Below are 12875 nucleotides of genomic sequence, written 5' to 3'. Positions count from 1 at the left end.
TTCAGTTTATGATGTACTACCATATCCATTAATGCTAATGGATTCTATTGGGCTCTCTCATCAAAAGGAGACACAGGAAGAGCAGAGCAGGCTCGTACCTTTAACCACGCCGACACTCCTGTGTGTGACGGAGCCCCACTTGTACTTGGGCGTGGTGACGGAGGGCTTCACCCGAACCTTGTCTCCAATCTTAATGTGAGACGGCGAGCTCTGAGGTGGAAAGCCTGGGGAGGAAAGGCAGAAAAAGGATAGTACGCCATCTAGTGGACGGAGTATCGCAAATTAATCAACTGTACCAATTATGAAACAGTGCAAATGCTACTTTTATGATGACAATTCTTAAACAACTATAATGTACATTATTAACAAATTAATAATAGTATTATATCAGTGTTAACATAAGATAATAACTGCATCTTCATGTTAAAAGTCATAACAGATGCAGAGTCAACAGTAATTCACTGCTTTGTCTTGTTGCCAGATCCAGATGAAACTGGTCCTCATCATCCCTGTGCGTGGTGTGAGTGTGAGGTGGTGATGGCGTACCCAGTAGCTCGGTGTGGATGTAGCGCACCCAGTAGGTGCCTCCTTTCTGCTGCCAATCACACTGCACGTTCAGGTCGTGCAGCCCATCACGGTCAAGTTTAATCACCTTCCCCACGTCCCCCTCGTACACCTCCTCATACGTCCGGCAGCACTTCACCATCATCCCCACCTGGATGCAGAGGTCAGGTCAAAAGGTCAGGGCAGGCAAGATCAAAGCAGAATAGAACTGGTACAATTGTTGCCGTAACAACGAAGTCACAAGATCGTTGCCATGACGACAACTTAGTTGTGAGATTGAGAGTCAAGATTAATGTGGTTATTAATGATTAAATAAATAAATGAATTCAGCAGGCAAGAATGAAGGAAGGAATCAATGAAGAAAAGAAACAATGAAGAAAGGGAGGAAAGAAACAATTGTACCTGAATATTCTCTCTGATATACACCGCGTAGTCATCATTACTCTGGAAGTCGGACCTCTTCTTGAATGTCTGGCTCTCGGTCACCACCACGCCAGGAGGCTAGAAATGACAAGATCACAGAACTATTAAAAAAAAAGAGGAGATCTGTTAAAATAACACATGGAGGTGAGTCTGACACACACAGGACTTGGCGAGCCCTCAAGCAACCAAGAGACCAGTGAAAAAGTGAGAGTTCACACACTCTCCCTCAGATTCAAGACTCTCGCTAAATTATTTGGGCAACGGAGTGTTCATTAAACATCAGGTGATGCTCCCCACTGGTGTCCTGATGTTTGTGTTTAAACATGCCGGCTTCCCTGAACTTGGCGCTGCTTCAGAGGGGAGAGAAACTGGAGCTAACTGTGAGGGGGGAGGAGGGTTATGGAAGGTTCTGGAACTCACCACGGGAAAGGCAGGCTCGGGCTCCTCCAGCTCCTCCAGGACCTCCTCATCTGAGTAGTCATCCGACACGGTGTCTGCGTCCGACACCTCAGTGATGTGCACGTCAGGGTGGTCCAGCAGCCAGCCCACCAGAGCCTCCACACCTGCAGCACACACACACACACACACACACACACACAGGACAGATTTACAGAGCTGGCACACAACATCATATCAATACCGAAATGACATGCACGGCATACCACATGTAGTGCATAAACCACCATAAAAGTCTGTATGGTAGCCTAGTTTAGGCATCAGAACAATTATCATGAAGTTAGAGTTCACATCAGTTTGCATTTAAGACAATTATAATAATATAATTCTGATAACTAATCAACAAATGCTCCCCGAGTGCTGTTGTTGCAGGCAGCTCACTGCTCTGGGTTAGTGTGTGCTTCACCTCACTGTGTGTTCACTGTGTGCTGTGTGTGTGTTTCACTTATACACGGATTGGGATAAATGCAGAGACCAAATTTCCCTCACAGGATCAAAAGAGTATATACAGTGTATACACTTCACACTATAAATGGTATAAGTCTTTAATTCATATAGTGTTCATGTCTGTACTGAGCTGCTCCTGTGCCACTGTGCCATGCTGTACCTGGCACTCCAGAGGTGGTGCCCGTGGTACCGGAGAGGGACTTGAGGGCGAACTCGATGTTCTTCCTCTGGAAGCCCATCTCCATGAGCTGCAGCACGATGGGCAGCGGGGGCACGGGCGACGTCTTGGGCTTCTTCTGCTTGGGCGGACGCACGTGCTGCACCGTGACCGGCGTGGTGGCCTCGCTCGAGCTGCTGTCCTCAAACAGCGGAGACGACGGGTGCGTGGACTCCACCGCCAGATACTGACACACAGCCAACGCTGCCGCCTGACGCACAGACACACACATACACAGACACACACACACACACACAATACATAAAGTAAATTAGTATGTGTACTATTGCAGTTGTGTCTCATTTTTATGCCATCTATTCACTGCAATATGAAGAGCTTTTCCATATGATGGAGTGTAATTAAAGGCATGTCAGCATGCATATCAGTTTGCATCATGCAAACTAGAGGTATGTAACTATGTCATTCTTCCTACGCTGGATGAGAGCCCTTGAGAACTCATTTTACCCAATTTGTAGTGCATGTTTGCCAGGCAGATCCAGACATAAAGCATAGAGAGACTATAGCAGCATGCTAGGCTCCACTACCTGCCTGTCCAAGATGGCTTTGATGGGGGAGGACTCAGAGACTGTCTGGCTTTCTGCCTTTGAGTGTGTGTGTGTGTGTGTGTCTGTGTGCGTGCGTGCGTAGGTGCGTGTGCGTGCGTCTGAGCTGACCTCGAGCTCCTGCCTGTCGAAGATGGCCTTGATGGGTGAGGGCTGAGTGGCGGCGGCCAGCAGCTGCTGTAGGAGGATGAGGGGGGGCAGCGGGCCCTCTGGAGACAGGTCCCCCACGTCAGGGGACGACACCGCCGCCTCCTCTGGAGACACAACACACAAGACTACACACGTTCAAGTTCACACTCAGACCTCTCCCATTTCTGATTCTCCTGCCTATATATACACACACACACACACACACACACACACACACACACACCCACACTTGCATGAGCAATAATACAACCTTCTTACCACAGAAGCACCCAACAGTTGGCGATTAGATACTCATTAGGTAAAAATGATAACAATATCTGATACTGGCATTTACTTGATGCAAATAAAAGCCCATCATTTTAAAAGGTCAGTACTTTTGGCATGTGTTATACCCTCCCTATAGAAAAGATGAGAACACACACACACACACACACACATCGATATCACAAATGTGCAACATAAATACACTCCATAGGTCTACAAAGGACCAGTGGAATCCAGTGCCAGTGTCTACAGGCAGGGGGCAGTGTTGAGCTTTAGCAGAGAGCTGAAGGTGTAAATCTCTGGGTCCATCTAGAGCAGGTCAAAGCTCATCGGGTACCTCTGAATCATCACTATAACCTTAACGCTGGTGCAAATCAGTGACAGCTGCAGGGTGTGTATTCACATCAGTTAAAGACGCTCACCCACCCACTCAGACAGAACGGGCTGCGCGCCTACTGCTGTGTGAGCAGACTGCATGGGGGAGAGAAGGGAGTGTGTGTGTGTGTGTGTGTATGTGTGTGTGTTGGGGGGGGGGGGGGGGGTGGTGAGGTGTGGAAAAACATGAGGGAGGGAGGGAGGGAAGGGTTGAGGGGTAGAAGAGTGGAGGAAACAAGGATAGCAACTGAAGAGTGAAAGAGGGCAAAAGACAGAAAGAGAGAGGAAGAGAGAGTGAGAGTAGCAGAGTAAAAGAGAGAGGAAGAGAGAGTGAGAGTAGAAATGTGGAGAGAGTAAAAGAGAGAGAGGAAGAGAGAGTGAGAGTAGAAATGTGGAGAGGAAAGAACACGTGGGAGGCGAAGAGAGAGAGGAAGAGAGAGGAATGAAAAGGAGGAAAGGTCACATGTGAGGAGTGTGTGTGGGTGACGTGTGTTTTCCTGTATTAAGGTGAACAGTAAGTAAAGGCAATCATCCACACTGCCTTCCTGTGTGAGAGAGATAGAGTGTGGTGTGGGTGCGTGTCTGTGTGTGTGTGTGTGTGTGTGTGCGCGCGCGCACACATGTATGAGAGAGAGACAGAGAGATGTGTGATGTGTGTGTGTGTGTGTGTGTGTGTGTGTGTGCGTGTGTGTGTGCAACAGAAAGAAAGAGAGACGTGTGGTGTGTGCGTGTGCATCTGTGTGTATATATATGTGTGTGTGTTGCTCACCACTAGGAGTGGGCCCTGGCTCCAGTACTGCTGGCTGGGAGAGGATCTGTCTGAGCTGGTCCTGGTGGGAGAGCAGAGCCCGCGCCGCCTTCAGGATGTACAGCCTCAGCTGCTGGCACCGCAGAAGATGAATGTCCACCTGGTCCGCTGTGAACGGGACACACACACACACACACACACACACACACAAACACACACACAATTCAGTTTACTCTACAAGTGCAAACCATCTATAGATGGGCCTCCACACACACACACACACACACACACACACACACTCCAGATCACCCATAGATGGGACTTTAAACACACACGCACACACGCACGTGATGATGCTCACAATCCCATAATGCATCAACACCCTCCTGCCCATGAACAGGAAGTGCAGGCGGCTGCTGTTTGTTTGGCTTGGCTCAGTGAGCTGAGCGGAGCTGGGCAGGCTGCGTGTGTCAAGTGCCACACTTCCTGTTAGTGCTGCTGGACAGGAAACCGCGTGCCCCCTTTCATATGTGTGGAGCATCATATATGGTCCTGATCTCCGACAATCAGGCTCACCAGCAGGTTTTTAACAAGCCAGTTCATCCCTACGGCACCGACAGGGTTAATGGGCTCCGATTTCTGTTTACTGAAGACCACCCTGTTATGTCCGGTGTCATAGATCTACACCCGACCATTGGGGGGCTTGTTTATACTGGAATACTGCGCAGACACTAGAACGCCTGAGAATGAGTTTTTTTACGAATGGAATGAGCAAGCAAGCACTGAGTGGGAGAGTATTTGCATGTACATGAAAGTTTGGGGGTCAAAGCACAAGTGTGTGTGTGTGTGTGTGTGTGTGCTCACGCACGTCTGTGAACCTGTCTACCTGGGAGTCCTCGGCTGAGGGACTTCTTCATGCGCCGCTTCTCCAGTTTGCTGCCCGCCAGGTTGACCAGCTGGGCCCAGACACACAGCATGGGGTCAGTGAAGGGCAGGTTCTGCACACTGAACGCCACCACTGGCAGCTGCACAGAACCGAACACAGAACAATGCACAGAACACTTACTCAAGAGAACACACTTGCACAAGAGAACACAATGCACAGCATGCTTGCTGAAAAGGAAACACAATGGCCCGTGTGTTGGAAGCTGGACCCATGAAGTGAAAACTATTTATGCCTTACATAAGTCACGTGACGTAGTGCACAACATGTTCTGTCACTTAGCAGAAAATGACCTAGTTTATCTATAAATGAAAGCCTTACATAGGTGCTACAGTGCATGTACACAAACATGCTAGTGTGTGTGCTTATGCAAGAGAGAGGGAGTAGAGAGTGTGAATATGTGTGAGTGTGTGAAAGAGAAGAGGGGGGAAAATGGTGTGTTTTTCCAAAGCTTGTTTTGGCTGTGTGTGTGTGTGTGTGTGTGTGTGTGTGTGTGTGTGTGTGTGTGTGTGTGTGTGTGTGTGTGTGTACTGACCGGTTTGAGCTGGCTGAGCAGGCACACGCGGCACACCCTCATCTCGTGGAACTGCACGGTGATGCGGCCCTTGGGCGTGATGCGCGTGACAGTGCCCTCGCCGTACTCCTCGTGCTGCACCTGCCCGCCCAGACGCAAGCGCCCGTCAATGCCCCCGATCACCGCCAGCACCGCCATCAGACTGCCGACCACCGGACCCTCTGCGTCCGGGAAATACTCCTCCAGCATGGTCTGGATGTGGGCAGGAAGAACAATTCTGTTACTGATGACTAAGGACCGGTAATTGATGTTTATTTGTAAAAAAATAAAAAAAATAAACTAAACTAGGTTTCCTTGCACAAAACGCATCATGTTGCAACTCTGGTTGGATGGATTATTCTTCAACAAGATCTTCAATAATATTATTTTGTTATATCCTGAACAGTATTTGAGGCTTACTTATTTGAGTGTCTGACACATAAAGCTTAGGGGATAATGTCTGTCTGTCACATACAGAACAGCAATTAGGAGTGATCTGAGCTTCTTACTGCTTCTGGGTGTCTGCCTGCCATGACGTCGGCGATGCCACTGAGCTGGGAGTTGATGTATTCGTTGATGAGGCCGTTCCATTGGCTGAGGGAGTGCAAGGTACGCAGCACTGCCACGATCTCCTCTGCCAGCGTGCTGCTGTGAGTGGCTGTAAGAGAGGCCTGGGGGCGGGACTTCCTGCGACGCAGTGAGCCCTCTGGAGAAGGTGAAGAGAGAGCAGACAGGAAGCAATGAAGAAGAGGAAATGATATTCCTCTACTCAATAAAGGCACAAATGAACACGCAAGGAAGTATATGTCCTGTCTGTGAGGGCCCTAGATAAGCAGAATGAGGAGGAAGCTCTACAAGTCTATGGAATGAGTATAGAAGTATACTTAGTATGGTAGCTGAAGTGTGTACAAACACTTGGAAAGGAAAGGTTAAAACACACATATGCTACTCTAGCAGTGGGAGGTATGGATACATGACTGCTGAAGAGTGGTAGCTATTGGTCAGATCTACAACTGATGTGGGGCAGATGTGAGTGCTCTCTACCGCCAAGCAGGGATCGACCTGAGTATAATACACCTCTGAGGAAGGATAGATGTGAGCCCATTCTATCTGTGAAGGAGGCAGATGTGAGTGTACTGTCTAACTTCTTAGGAATAGACGTGAATCTCTGGAAGGGAGCAGGTGTGAGTGTACTGTACCTCTGAGGAGGGGCAGGTCGGAGGAGCAGGTGCTGAGCAGGCTTCCCAGGAAGCCAAAGAGCTTCTCCACCAGGAACTTCATGTCATGTGAGCGCTCCATCTTATCCCAGGACGGCAGCACCGCCTGCAGCAGCCTCAGTGCCAGGATCTAACAACCAGGACACAAGCAAAGGAAACATCATCAGAGTGAAATGATGTTAACAATGAATGAAATCCATTCATCAACGTTATGAAATTAACCAGCTAAATCAACTACTTCACCAGCTGGCCCTAACTGGATGCATTAAACATGTCTGTGCATACAGTGCAAATGTAATCCCACGCCTATGAGCTGCTCTGCAGTGAATAAACAGCTCATTGTTTCTCAATGTTTCAGTGTTTCAGGCCCTAGATGCATGGCTGATGCTAGTTTTGAGTGTGACCAGTAGGTGGCGCCACACCTGTCTCTGGAGGGTGACGGCGGTGAAGGACTGGTGTCCCTCCACGATGCGGATGAGCAGGCCGATCCAGGCGGAGGTGCTGAGGGTGGAGCACATGTTGGGCGTCAGGGCGATGCTGCGGATGAAGCCCAGCGTGCACCAGTTACGGTGCTGCTCCCGCCACACCAGCCGCTGGGATGGACAGCCTGCAGGAGCATGGGGAGCGAATGGGGTCAGCATGCTGACCAGATAATTATGCAATCCAAAATCTTATTACTGGTCAATTCCGTTTAATTGTATTGATTGATATAGGGCAATGAAAACGGACTTTGTCTAGAGTTGCTTTATAGATTTGGCTTTAGTCGTCACAGCCCTTGCTTAACAAGCCTGAAAATGGTATGGATAACATTAAATGAAAGTGGCTAGTGTATAAAAATCCAATTTTAATAACAATGATGGTAAGGCTTTCATTGACCAATTTCCAAAATCTGTCCATTTGACCTGGGAGCTGTAACATGTTCAACTACCAGACCTACTGCAGCACAAACTATCAGACAGACCCCCCACATACCGTACACACACAGACACACACACACACACACACACTATGTCTAAACCTTAGCACTAGCTTGTACGGGCTCGTACCGGTCTTGTCGTTGACACCACTGTCCACCAGCATGCGGAGCAGGCCGCAGAGGGTGCGCGTGGCCTCGGTCTGCATGACCTCGGCGTGGATGCCCGCCGACAGCGCGAGCGTCTTCAGCAGGTTCACCGTGCTGGTCAGCAGCATGGCCGTCGGGTGGGCGCTGTCGTTGTCCCCGTCGCCCTCTGACAGAGGAGCAGGACAACCAGAGGTCAGTATGACGCAGTAACATTACTACAGGTACTCATGAATAAAAGCAGAGTTCCAGAACCTGAGAGGCCAAACATTTCAGTTTCAGAATGCACAAGTCCAATCATGCTTTAAATAGATTCTAATAATCCTACATATCCTAATATTAGATCCTAATAATTGATCCTGAGGGAAAATTTGTTTTTTTAAAAGCTAAAATTATGTCATTATCAATTTAAATAACTCAATGTAAAGCTTTTCATAAATGTAGCATAGTTTTGGTTTAGGAGTGGTGTTGCTTCTGAAGTGCAGCTGAGCTAGTGCTAAAGCCTCCTGAGGGTGTCTGCTCTCTGAGTCTGCTCTGTGGAGTGGAGCTGGAGGGGAGGGGAGTGGAGTTTACTGCGGTGCTGATGCAGACCGGTGTCGTCCTCCGTGTCTGAGTCCTCGGTGGTGGGCTGCGTGGCGGGCGGCGGCTCGGCCAGCTTCAGGTCGTACTTGCCCTCCTTGCCCATGCGGTAGGAGTTGGTGCTGCTGGTGTCCCACTGGACCCGGATCCAGCCATCCTCGCCGAGCTCGCCGATCACACGACCCAGACCGGGAGGGGGACCGTCCTGATGCACAGGACACAAACACACACACACACAATTAACAAAACACACGCACAAACACAAATCAATCACAGAAACACAAACCCACCCACCCACACAGAGTACATTGAGTGAGCTAAATGTTTCCTCTGTATATTGTCTATAAATATTTCCTACTTATGCTATCTGACCTTTAAATGTTCCACAAGCCTGACTGCAGTTACCATATAAATATTTCCTTTCACACCCAACTACACACATACACACACACACACACACACACACACACACACACACACACACACACACACACACACACACACACACACCTGGTCTCCCCACTTCCAGTCTTGGCCCCTCATGACCCTGGTGCCGATCTTCATCATGGCGGCCAGCTCGGGGCCGGACACGGGCAGAGGAGTGGGGGTGGCCTCCTTGCGGGACTCCTCCAGCACCGTGGCTGAGCCCCCGTGGGCCCGCGCGCATATCTCCTCCTCCGCACTGTCCGTGCTGGGGCCTGTGGCAGACACAGTCATCAGATACACACCAACATGGGACACTCAACACTATGAGCTCAGAGACGGCCAGCAATTAAACAGTGTGTATGTCTGTGGAAAAGTAGAGAACTTAACAGTAGAGATTTAGAGATTTTAAATAAATGTAACTTGCCCACAAGGATTTATTCTTCACACACACACACACACACACACACACACACACACACAACTACTACTACTACTCATGTGTTCAAATCAATATTATGATCATTAATCTAAGACAAGAAAGTCATCAAATACTTTTAAAGGGCCAAGGGATCCTGTACAAGAGTTCCTGTAGTTGACAGAGTGGTGTACTATGTGCTATATAGACTGTGGCTGTGTTCAAATTCACATACTTCTGTACTTACAATACCTACTATGAGTATTGTAAGCACAGAAGTATGTGAATTGGAACACAGTCCATGTCTATATAGCACATAGCTGTGAGCCGTGTCCACCAGTGGTGTGGTGTGCTGGCGCGGCGGCCTCACCGATGAGCCGGAGGACGCTCTGGGTGAGAGCCAGCATGCCGGAGTTGAGCAGCAGGCTAAGGCTGTTGGCGCCGTGCTTCAGAGTGAGCATGTGCAGCATGGACAGCAGGAAACGGGCCTGCGGGATGGTACCCAGGCTTGGTCCCGCCGGGTTCTCGTTGGTGATGGTCTGCAGGGGCACCGGCTGCACGCCTGTCGGGTCAGAACCAGTTTAGAAACTGAAACGCAGCACAGAACCGAGATCTGAGATTTTACAATAAATGTCGATGTCGATATTGTCATTCACTTATATATGTGCATCATCTATACGTGTGATGCTTTTGTATATGTGCAATCAATATGCCTGATTCTCTTCTGTACCTGTTATATGATATACCTGATATATGCCTGTTCAATTTCAAGTTCCAATTCAATCTGTTTCACTGTCACTTATACAATGTGCAGGCATATATGTCAATGAAAAAATGTGATGCGATATGGAACACTGGTCTGTAGCCATTCTCATCTTCAGTGCTTCAAGGCTCTCATAATTGTCAGGTTGATGAATGCCAGGTTGATGAGTGTTCTATGGTGCAGCCTAAATGAGGAGGTGAAATTCAGGAGCGACTGTAAAGCCACTTACCCAGCTCTTTAAACTTGACACTGGCCTCGAGTAGGATGTTACGGATGTTGTGAATGGCCCAGGCGTACAGCTTGCCAAAGGTGACCTCTAACAGCATGCGGTTGAAGGGAGGGATCAGGTCCACGTCCTTCAGACAGTCGGATAGAGGCTCCCTGCAGCGATCGCATCGCATAACACAAGCCAGCACAATCAGCTACAGTTCTCACTTACACAACAGTACACAACTACTTCTACCGTTACAACAACAACTCTTACATGCTAAATCAAACAACAGACATGTTCAACGACGGTGGGAATTTTGTCACATGGGATTAAGGTTTCAACAGGCAGCTCCTTCCCTTTCCTACTGTGAAGGCCTGAACAGATGACTCATTCATAAGAAATGACTGATATAAACCATCTCCAACCAATTACTTCTTGTAAATGTATCCACAAATGCCAGGCACTGTTCCCGTGCATTAAAATGAATTTATGGCCCCAGCTGTGGCGCAACTGGCTGGGGCACCTGCACCGTACACCGGCGACCAGTGTTCAATTCCCGCCCCGTGGTCCTTTCTGGATCCCACCCCTGCACTCTCCCCTATTCGCTTCCTGTCACTCTCCACTGTCCCATCATTAAAAAGGCATAAAGGCCAAAAAAATATACTTAAAAAATAATAATCATAATTTATGACATTTTCAAATTCATATATTTCACAGTTTCCCCCCCAACAACCCAACTATTAGCAATCTCTTAAAATATTGCACGGTGGCAATACTGCATCTTTTATATAATGTAATTACATTGTAATTATTCACTTGTGACTTATTACATAGCACTTGAATAAAGTGGGCCTCCACTGAGCAAACTCACCCAATATTGGTCCCTTCTGGGATGACCCTCTGCCAGCCGCAGAGCATGGCGTACTGGACAGAGGGCAGCAGGAAGCTCTTGGACGCAAGCTTCAGCATGGTGTCAATACCCTCCAGCCTCACCTCCGCCCGCTCCAGCTGTGGACAAACACCAGTGTTACACCTCACACATACACATACACACACACACACACACACACACACACACACATTTCTGAACCAAACCGATGGCCAAACAAACAAAGTCTGACGGGGATTATATCTGAATTGAAGTACCTATCGTTCCATTTCCCGCACATGAATTTAACATAGTCCTAGACAACCGGTAATATTTTCTCAGTTAAGTTTTTAATTGAAGTTTTCTTTTATATGATATTAGTCTAGGACTACTCTTAATCCATGTATGGGTGTGTGTATGAGAGAGTGTGTCATTTATTTGAGGTGTGTGTGTATGAGTTTGTATGTCTCACCTGCTTGAGGAGGCACTTCCTCATTTTCTCCACGTCCAGCGGCTCCTCCTTGAGGGAGAACTCTACGATGGTGCCCATGAGACTGGACTGGGCCGGGCAGCCATGGATGCTGTGCTTCAGCCAGCGGTACTTCTGCACGCTTGCCACCGTGCTCAGCAAAGGCTGCCACTTGTCCTGCTGCAACACAGACACACAGTATTCGAACACAGCGTTCAAACGTTTCCCTTTGACAATGCAAAATTAATGCCCTGCCAATAAACAGAGAGAGAGAGAGAGAGAGAGAGAGAGAGAGAGAGAGAGAGAGAGAGAGAGAGAGAGAGAGAGAGAGAGAGAGAGAGAGAGAGAGAGAGAGAGAGAGAGAGAGAGGACATGCCATTACATTACATTACATATTTATTCACCTCACTTAATTGTTTTTTATTCAAAAGTATAGTATAGGCAAAGTATCCAGCCCAGCTAGCTTAGTCTTGTTTGGCAATCAACTTATAGCTTTAACATTGTTGGCACCCTAACCTACCAGTTGGTGGGATCAAAGTCTAACGTTTTACTTGTGTTTAAGGCAGACCATTTCAGCTAGAACTTTAGCTGTAAGCCTTAAATAACCCCCCTCTCATCACAGTGTAAACTTTGTGGCTGACAGTTTGGTAGATAAACAAATACTGGCTGACAGTTTGGTGGATGAACGAATACTGGCGGTCTATTCTAAAGAGCAGCGTGGGTCAGAACACTCAGTCTGAAACTCCGTCTCTGAAAGAGGGCTTTCTGTGCCCAGACACGTTGAGTAGCCGCTGGCATTTACAAATGCGATGTTTTATTAATGCCTGCTCCAGTTGGACAAAGCTCCGAGCGCTCTGGAGACGTGTCGAGCAGAGAGCCGGTCATAAAACATGCAGCACTGCCTAACGGGACCAGAGGCCCGGGTCACATGGACAAAAAAAAAAAAAAAACAACAGTGCTGGGCACATGATGGAGACTCTGATCTCCCCTCAGCCAGATCAGACGTGCGTCATATGAGTGATCATGACACATCAGGTGTATGTCATGCATATGTGATCATGCCATTTCAACACAGAGGACCACATGCACACACTTCAATTATACATGTGTGCATTGTATACATGTGTGTATGTACGGGCAAACACTGGAACTACTACAGTCACT

At 48.2% G+C, this 12875-nt stretch overlaps 1 protein-coding gene across 1 annotated transcript in view; it reads right to left on the bottom strand.

Moving 5' to 3' along the window:
- Nucleotides 1-12875, bottom strand: part of herc2 (HECT and RLD domain containing E3 ubiquitin protein ligase 2) — a 72787-nt gene that overhangs the window by 32711 nt on the left and 27201 nt on the right. The window contains 19 exon segments of the mRNA XM_042057155.1: nt 99-224; nt 547-715; nt 967-1065; nt 1408-1550; nt 2051-2318; nt 2782-2924; nt 4229-4375; nt 5094-5232; nt 5686-5916; nt 6213-6409; nt 6903-7050; nt 7343-7527; nt 7967-8149; nt 8572-8764; nt 9070-9257; nt 9771-9962; nt 10393-10544; nt 11246-11382; nt 11715-11891. Of these exon segments, the coding sequence (XP_041913089.1) occupies nt 99-224; nt 547-715; nt 967-1065; nt 1408-1550; nt 2051-2318; nt 2782-2924; nt 4229-4375; nt 5094-5232; nt 5686-5916; nt 6213-6409; nt 6903-7050; nt 7343-7527; nt 7967-8149; nt 8572-8764; nt 9070-9257; nt 9771-9962; nt 10393-10544; nt 11246-11382; nt 11715-11891 (3217 nt within the window).

The sequence above is a fragment of the Alosa sapidissima genome, chromosome 12, assembly GCF_018492685.1.
Source record: "Alosa sapidissima isolate fAloSap1 chromosome 12, fAloSap1.pri, whole genome shotgun sequence".
Classification (NCBI taxonomy): Eukaryota; Metazoa; Chordata; class Actinopteri; order Clupeiformes; family Clupeidae; genus Alosa; species Alosa sapidissima.
This window is presented reverse-complemented; position numbering and strand designations above follow the sequence as displayed.